Raw genomic sequence first — 10,000 nt, forward strand, 5'->3', positions numbered from 1 at the left:
CCACAGCCAGCAAAAGGCATGAGTTATGATACATAGTTTATTAAACAACATCAGGTGGGAACGATAAAGAGGTGAGCTATCGCAATGGCTTAGCCGAAACACATGTGGAAACACCAACTTTCTCTTGCCTCGTTCCACCTTAACATCCATCGTGCCTATTGTTATTAGATTAACTCGATCAAGTCATTCTGGAAATGCTATCTTTGGAATTATCTTGTTAAAGATCTTGCTTTCTCCCTTTGTTTTCTTCTCTCTCTCTCTCTCTCTCACTTCATGTGCTCTTTCTCCTCACTTCTCTTTCTATTGCTCTCTCTGTCCCTATCTTCCACTATGTATGTGTCTCTCTCTTTCCCCATTTACAGATAGATATCTTTTTCCTACTGCATGCATCTTACTCCATTTTTATCATTTTGCTCTCTTTTCTCTCTCTCTCTTTTGCTCTCTCTCTCTCTCTACCCTCTCTCTCTCTTTCTCTTTCTTTCTATCTTTCTCTTACTCTGATTCCTTCCCTGACTTGGATGGAGAAACAGTGATTATCGTTTTTGTCATAATAACACTGCACATTTTCTTTATTGCAAGGATTAGCATTTAGAGATAATTGTTTATGACCTTCTTCTCATGATGGAGCTTACCGAAGCACACGTGCTCATTACACACACACACCACACACACACACACACACACACTCTCTCTCTCTCTCACATACACACACACACAGACACACACTTATGTGTGAGTGCATACACGCATACATTGAATCAGATCACACAATTAGGTTTATGCATGACCAGAGCCTCTACTGACTAAAAACTTATCAGAAGAAAATGCATATATATGTATACATACATGCATTCATATATATATATATATATATATACATGGATACATACATTCATGTATACATACATATGTGCATACATGCATACATACATATATACATACATACATTTATACATTTATACATACATACATACATACATACATACATACATACATACATACATACATATGAAACATGCAAATCTGCAAATATACATACACAAACATACATACAAACAAAAATACCCTGTTGTTGATGTGGAAATTCCGATGAAGGAGCCTTTCTCTATTGGCAAGAAATCTTGAAATAAAACTGAACAATAACATACTAACACATACACACTACACATATGCATTCATGCACACACACATACACACACACTTACACAGAAGATAAAGCAAGATCCAAGGACACCGGTTGTGGTCAGCAAGACTTGTATTATTTAGATGAAGTGACAAAAAAGATGACAGTAGTGAAATTGCCATAGGAAGTGAATGACAGGAGGAAAACAAATGAAAGATTGCAGAGTCTTGCATCCTTTATATTTGGGTGACTGGCTGCAACTGATGGGGAACACAAGACAGTGTGAGCTTGCATACATAGACAAGAAGTTGTAGGAGTGAAAAAAACAGGTGAGACAGTTATGTGATGATTGATGATGTAACACTTAACCATATATTAACAACTCTACAGCCATCATGGGGACCATCTATTATCCCAGTAGTTGGTGGAGCACTGGGAGCATTAACAACAAGGTTTGAGGAATCTGTTGACACGAGGGAGAACATGAGGGAGAACATGCTTAGAAAACTGTTTTATTGGGGACAGCGAGGATTTTGGAACTGGTACTTGGATGTTAACTATTGTGGAAGAAGACCGTGTGAGACCCTTAACAACAGAATTAGCCAGAGCAAGTCAAATTGAGAGTTTTGACAAGTGAAATGCACAATAATAAAAATAATAATATGATGGGCTTCCTACAATTTCCGTCTACCAAATTCACTTACATAGTTTAGGACAGCTCAGGGTTATTGTAGAAGGAACTTACTCAAGGTGACATGTTGTGTATGCATGTGTGTGTATGTATGTGTGTGTGTATATGTGTGTGCATGTGTGCGTGTATACATTTACTTGTTTCACTCATTAGACTGTGACCATGCTGGGGCACCAACTTGAATTTTTAATCAAATGAACTGACTTATTTTTTGAGCATGGTACTTATTCTGTTGGTGTCTTTTGCCAAACTGCTAAGTCACAGGGATGCAGAGACATCAACACTACTTGTCAAATGGTGTTGGGGACAAACACAAACAGAAAGACACATACACACGGATACACACATACACACACACACACACACACACACACACACACACACACACACACACACACACACACATGATGAGATTTTTCAGTTTCTGTCTTGTAAATACATTCACAAGGCTTTGGTCAGCTCAAGGACATAGTAGAAGACACCTGTCCAAAGTGGCAGGCAGTGGGACTGAACCTGGAACCATGTGGTTGGGAAGCAAGTTTCTTACCACACACACAATGTATGTGTGTGTGTGTGCGTATGTATATGTGCGTACACACGCACACATATACACACACGCATGTAAATATTTATTCTACAAATACAGGAACTATCAAATAAATATAATTTATCTTCTCATAATTTCAATGTGTTTGACACATATGTAACAAAATAACAAAATTAAATATATAAATAAAAAAAAAATAAGGAAAATAAATGATATTTATTTGACATTCTGCAATTGTTGAACACTAACAAAAAATATTTGGTTAACAAATGAATATGTTGACTAAGAAACTGCATAGCAAATAATATGCATACATACACACATACATACATTCATACATATATATATATACATACATACATACAAACATACATACATGTGCACAGACATATACATACAAACATATATGTATACACACATATATACTTTATTATATTATATCATTATATTGCATTATATAATGGTGTGTATATATACATGTATATATATGTATATATATATACATATATATACATGTATATATATATATACATATATATACATGTGTGTGTATATATATATATATATATATATATATATATATATATATATATACATATATATATATATATATATATATATGCATATATATATATATGCATATACGTATACATATATATATAAATACATATATATGTATATATATACATACATACATATATATGTATGTGTATACATACATATATATATATATCTATATATATATACATATATATGTATGTGTGTGTGTGTATATATATATATATAATATATATATATATATATGAGGGGGGGAAACATACGATTTATATTTTGCATAATCATAGATATTCAATCATTTATGTAAATGTAAAGTATTTCTTACCTGTTATTATCATTGACACAGACAGCAATGCTAACCACATATGATTCATAATATATATATATATATTTGTATATATACACACAGATATATATATATATATATCAAACGAAAAACAAGATCTAAATTAAAACAATATGTAACTGGAAGCAAACGAATCGCTCTATAGGTTTCAATATATGTGGTCAAGAAGTGGAAAATCTGCTGCAAGTTCAAACCACGATTACATACAAAATGCCTAGCTTCATTTGAAATATCTTCTATTTGCTTATCAAAGGTAGAAAGGGACAAATATGTTTTCGTTTTTTTCCTGTCTTTGGCTCCTTCAACCAAAACTCAGTAATCCCCTTTTCAATATTGACTCTTCATAATCCCTGTTTGCTTGGTTCCCCTGGCACAAGGTCTTTAATATGCATTCCACCCCACAAACCCTATTTTGTTCTTGGATTATCTTATTCTTTTTATTTTTTATTGTTGCTGTTGGTATCGTTTTTTTTTTTTTATATATAACTTGTCTTTTGAAGAAATTTTCGTGATTTTTATAAAAGTAGTTTTTGTTTATTGTTTCTCCTTTTCGCTTTAGGAAGCAAACAGAGAATCATGTTTAACTATTTACATTCTTCTCTTTGTCCTTGGAATTGTGTGTTTAGACTTTATAGCCATTAGGAACTGACAAAGGTGAAGTTCGTGGGAGATCAAGGTTATAAGATGAAATCTATAATACATACCATTTCAAAAAAATTTACAAGACAAACAAAAAACAGCAAGTAAAAATAAAAACTAAGTTTACAAAAAAACAGGTCATGGTTATTATAGATTAAAGACAAACCAAAGTTGCTTTATTGCAAAATTTGATATTGCCAAGGGTAGGAAATAGTTCAGAGCTTTCGTTTGTAAAGTTGTTTAGCCTCAGATCATTTCTGATTAAGCAGACAGATCAATGATCAAAGCTGTGGAATAGTTAGAGTTGGTGCCACTTGGGGTAGTCTTTGAATTTGCTGTCCTCATGTCCATGAAAGTCGAGGCATATGGCTTAGTGGTTAGGATGCTGGACTTGTGATCATAAGATTATAGTTTTGATTCCTGGACCAGGTGATATGTTATGCTCCAGCTGATAAAAATAAGTATTTCCACAACTTACCAACATCCTGCCTCGGGCAATATCATCATCATCATCATCATCATCATTTAACGTCCGCTTTCCATGCTAGCATGGGTTGGACGGTTCAACTGGGGTCTGGGGAGCCCGAAGGCTGCACCAGGCCAGTCAGATCTGGCAGTGTTTCTACAGCTGGATGCCCTTCCTAACGCCAACCACTCCGAGAGTGTAGTGGGTGATTTTATGTGCCACTGACACAGGTGCCAGACGAGGCTGGCGAACGGCCATGCTCGGATGGTGTTTTTTATGTGCTACCGACACAGGTGCTAGACGAGGCTGGCAGACGGCCACGCTCGGATGGTGTTATATATATATGTAAAAAGCACCCACTACATTCTCGGTGTGGTGGCATTAGGAAGGGCATCCAGCTGTAGAAATTTTGCCAGATCAGATTGGAGCTTGGTACAGCCTTCTGGTTTGCCAGTCCTCAGTCAAACCATGGTAAGCAGATGTCAAACGACAATGATGAAGATGATGTTATAAATTAGAACAAACAGTAAAAAGTTGTCATTATAGTACTCAGAGTTTCAAATGTGCCAGAGCAAATAGCTATGGTACATTCTTGTCAGTTTGAGAATGTATACATAGCTCTTTGCTCGAGCATTCGAAACTCCAAGTACTATAATGACAACGTTTTACTGCTTGTTCTAATTTATAACATATATAAATAATCTCTATTTCTCTAATATCGAGGTCTCATTCTTTTGTTATTACATCTTATTATATATATATATATGGGACACAAAACTCTACTTGTGAAGACCTGTTGAGGCAAGTGAGGATCAGAATCGAAATCGATCAATGGAAATTGCAGATGTGTTACCAGTGCCGGTGACATGTCGATACTCTACTTGTGAAGACCCGTTGAGGCAAGTGAGGATCAGAATGGAAATCGATCAATGGAAATTGCAGATGTGTTACCAGTGCCGGTGGCATGTCGAAACTCTACTTGTGAAGACCCGTTGAGGCAAGTGAGAATCAGAATGGAAATCGATCAATGGAAATTGCAGATGTGTTACCAGTGCCGGTGGCATGTAAGAGAACCTTCCGTTTCGCGACCGTTGCCAGCACCGCCCCGTTTCGTGTCCATTGCCAGCCTCGCCTGGCCCTTGTGCCGGTGGCACATAAAAAGCACCATCCGTTCGTGGCCGTTTGCCAGCTCTGTCTGGCACCTGTGCGGGTGGCACGTAAAAAGCACCCACTACACTCACAGAGTGGTTGGCGTTAGGAAGGGCATCCAGCCGTAGAAACACTGCCAGATTTGACTGGGCCTGATGAAGCCTTCTGGCTTCACAGACCCCAGTAGAACCGTCCAACCCATGCTAGCATGGAAAACGGACGCTAAACGACGATGATGATGATGATGATTATCATCAGAGGTAGCTGATTATCATCAGAGGTAACCGATCAGCTACCTCTGATGAGCGTAGGGTTATATAATCAGATTGTTACCTATCACTCCATTGTACACCTATCATGAAATTGGTTGGTAAGATCAGCTATGATAGATATATAATACTATACACTTCAGATAATACACCCACTCTATTGACAGCTTTATGAGTACATCTTTTTCCTGACTTATGGACTTTTAGACAACTTATGTATATATATGCTGGCCTTATGCTCCTTATGTAGTAATGTGGACTAACCCATGTCCATGAAAAACCTTGACAAAATATACATCAAATGTACCGCCCTACTCCCATAGGAAAATTCTCTCCAGGGTGGGCTGCAACCCTCATCCCATTCTCAGCTTAATTATACAACTGAATTAATCCTTTTGATACCAAATTTATGCTGAAAATCACTGCCTTAGTTTCAAATAATTTCGAAAATAATGAAGAATTTAGCTGGATAACCTTGGCTGGAGTTTAGAACCTAAATTAACATAGAATTTTGATGGAAAGTTTTAATTGAACCTATTTTAAAACTGAAGGTTTGAATCATAGAACCAGGGTTGGTCTCAGACGGGTTAGTTTCAAAAGGGTTAAAAGTATGCCATTATTTACCATCCTGTCAGTTTTTATTTAGGTATAGTGTATCTATGATAAACTATCTAATGTGCCTTCCTAAAAAAAACCCCCAAAAACTGAAGGGCATGACATGGTGTAGGGGCAGATTTAGCCAGTATTTCTGGTATATCAAATGACCTGTAAAGGTTCCTGTGTTGGTTCATTCATTTATACGATTGCTGGAATTTCTGCAGAGTTGGAATCTCTTTAATATTTCCAACGTTAGTTTAATTTCTTAATTTAGTTGTTTGAATAAGGATCATTGTTTTCCTACAATTACATATAAAACAGTTGGATCAATACCCTAGCTCCCAGATAGCACTCCCCACTCCACCTCTCTACTGTCCCTTATCAACATGATTATCTATAAATCTAGGAAACGAAGACCTTGTAATTTTTAAAAAAGATTTTTTCTTTGTTTTACTTTCTTTTTTTTCTTTTTTTAAAACAATATAAACCCACTTGTGTATCGTGTTTCTTTTGATCTCAGTAAATATCTAGGTTTGATGCATTTTATTCTTGGTTTGTTTGGAATTCCACTTCAATTAATCATTACAATGAACTATAACAGAATTTATTCAATTTATTTAATTCAACATCATCATCATCATCATAATCATTGTTCATTGTTCATTGTCATTGTTGTTATCATCAGTGTTATCATGCTCCACCTCCTCTTCTTCTTCTTCCTCCTCCTCCTGATCATCATCATACTTCCAATACTCAAATATATTTATGGCTTCGTGCCAATGTAAAAAGAAGGAAAAAAAACCCTTGTTAGTAGCCATATTAGAATCACTATTGCTTTCAACAGGAAAACACAATATTTAGAGAGGTATCTCTAAAAAATTCTATTTTCCTGCACAAATAAATGCATGATCTGGCCACATTTTGTTAACATTTCCTTTTATCACGACACTATCAAATATGATGAAGGCTATGCTAATTCACTAAAGAGGTCAGAACAAGGCTGTATCATTGCAGAGTTGTCTCCCATACTTGTCAAATAGATGATAACACTATTAGTAATAGTCTAGTACAGTTTTTCTCTAAACACATATTTTTGCATGTTTCATCTATACTTTGGTCCAATGTAGAACATCAGTCATGTTTCCAGAAGATGTGCGTTCATGTCACATGAGTAGCTGTCAACTTTTTCGATGTAAGGGAGGTTGTTTATTGCTATTAGGACGGATATCCAGCTGTAGAAACTATTCTAAAGCTGGCACTGGAACTCACCACAGATCCCATCAAACCATCCGGCCTATTCCAGCATGGAAAGCAGACATTAAATGATGATGACAAGCTATCCTTTTGGAGATAATGTCGGGTTGTGGTAGCCTTTTCATTTTGTTTTGTTGAGGACTTGACAACTTCTCTAGAGTTGCAGCAATAACAAAATATATCCAAAGTACTCTGTAAATGGGTTGGTGTTTGGAAGGGCATCCAACCAGATAAACTATGCTGAAATAAATTTAACGATGTGTCCGCAACACAAGCCATGAGGACAGTAACTCCAAATATGAACTAACATGGAACTTGGTGACTTGTCCAATCCAAGCCAACGTGAAAAACAGATGTGAAATAATGATGAGGATGATGATGATGATGATGACGACGGTAATGATGATGATGTTGCCAGTGATGAATATGCTAATACTAACTTAACCTTCTGTAAATGTGTGACTTGAAACAGTATTAATGAGTAAAATAAACAGCATGTGATAACAAAGATCAAATTAGGAAACGGGTGGCATCTCTTTATATACAGTATTATCTTTCTCATAAAATTCATCATCATCATCATCATCATCGTCGTCAATAGCAGCAGCAGCAGCATGTCTGTAATTTCAGTGAGCAGCTTGTTTGCTGAAATTATAAACAAGGCCACTGGTTTTTGTTAGATTCACTCTTCCTGTGTTGCTTCTGACTGATGAGACACAACAATGTCAAAACACTGACTGTCCCAGGATCCCTTGTATCAATGTATTATGATCACATATGCATTGTAAAGAAGCTGTGACAAAATACAAGTGATTGGCGTTAGGAAGGGCATCCAGCTGTAGAAACTCTGCCAGATCAAGATTGGAGCCTGGTGCAGCCATCTGGTTCACCAGCCCTCAGTCAAAATCGTCCAATCCATGCTAGCATGGAAAGCAGACGTTAAACGATGTTGATGATGATGTTGATGATGATGAATCTGCTGGAGTATATATTCCTTTTGATTCTTACTGTTCACCATGCATAGCACGATTTATTAGGTAGCAAACTGGTCAGGTGAGTTGAGTGTTGTAGTGATTGTCACATATACACACATACACATGTGTGTGCATGTGTGTATCTATACGAATGTATGTGTATGTGTGTATATGTGAGCGCTTCTGTGTGTGTACATAGGCATATATACATATTCAATATGTGACAGCATGTGTATCGTTGACGACTTTCTTTCTCTATCTTCCTTTCCTTGGACCATTCCTTTTTCTATGTTTCTGACGAAGAGCTCCTCTCGAAACGTTAAATCCTCCTTCTTTCTTTCCTTTTCTGAGTGTTCAATAACACTATACTTGTTCCACATCCTCGCGTCATTGCGTTTTCTATTTGTTCATGTTTGGATTAACTATATATATACATTGTTTGTGTGTGGGAGGATATGTGTGAGTCTCTGTGTGCATATGTAAGTATGTATTTGATCACTGAATACTGAAGGTTAGCTAATAAAATTTGCATGTGCAGCATACCATGAAGAACAGATCACTGATCAGCTGGTACCAAAACAGCCATCTACTACCACTTACAGCAGTCCAACAAACACATTCTGGCAGCAAACGACACGACTCTACCAGCTGCTACAAAACTCAAACCAAGATGAACAGATGAAGATTTTAAACTAATAGAGACAACACTTGAATATCATCTGAGGAAACACAACTAGATCACATTATGCAAACAAACAGTTGCATAATCAAATACCTGTATTTTTGGAGAGCCACATTGGGTGGAAACAATTGTAGCGATTAAAAAATAACTATCCAACCATACTCCTTCTTGTTGACTTCAATTTCTTCAATGTTATATATATATATATATATATACACTTTATTTGTATTATAACAAGGCTACCAATAGTTTCATGTAAAGAGGGATCTCTTAATTTTTAAGCTAACTGTATTCTCATCCAAAATAGAGATGAGTACCAATGTTTCCATGTAGTTAGCTTGAAAAATTGTTAAAATATCCTTCTTTACATGAAATCATTGGTTGCCTTGTTAACCTACAAATAAAGAATATTTATGCATCAATGCGGTGTTGAGCCTCATTCTCACTCATCCTCACATATTAATGAATATATATATATATTCTTTTATTCTTTTATTTGTTTCAGTCATTTGAATGTGGCCATGTTGGAGCACCACCTTTAGTTGAAAAAATCGACCCCAGTACTTATCCTTTGTAAGCCTAGTACTTATTCTATCAGTCTCTTCTGCCAAACCACTAATTTACGGCGACATAAACACACCAACACTGGTTGTCAAGCGATGGTGGGGAAGGGACAAACACACACACACACACAAACACACACAA

General features: G+C 36.2%; 1 protein-coding gene and 1 long non-coding RNA gene across 2 annotated transcripts in view; one reads left to right on the forward strand and one right to left on the reverse strand.

Moving 5' to 3' along the window:
• LOC118766765 (protein PFC0760c-like) overlaps window positions 1-3,521 on the reverse strand; it is a 32,824-nt gene extending 29,303 nt beyond the window's left edge. The window contains exon 1 of the mRNA XM_036510474.1: window positions 3,245-3,521. Coding sequence (XP_036366367.1) covers window positions 3,245-3,293 — 49 coding nt within the window. The 5' untranslated portion in view covers window positions 3,294-3,521. The remainder of the gene's footprint in view (window positions 1-3,244) is intronic.
• LOC118766766 overlaps window positions 1-10,000 on the forward strand; it is a 34,479-nt gene that overhangs the window by 21,760 nt on the left and 2,719 nt on the right. The window lies entirely within an intron of this gene.

This window comes from Octopus sinensis, linkage group LG17 (assembly GCF_006345805.1).
Source record: "Octopus sinensis linkage group LG17, ASM634580v1, whole genome shotgun sequence".
Classification (NCBI taxonomy): Eukaryota; Metazoa; Mollusca; class Cephalopoda; order Octopoda; family Octopodidae; genus Octopus; species Octopus sinensis.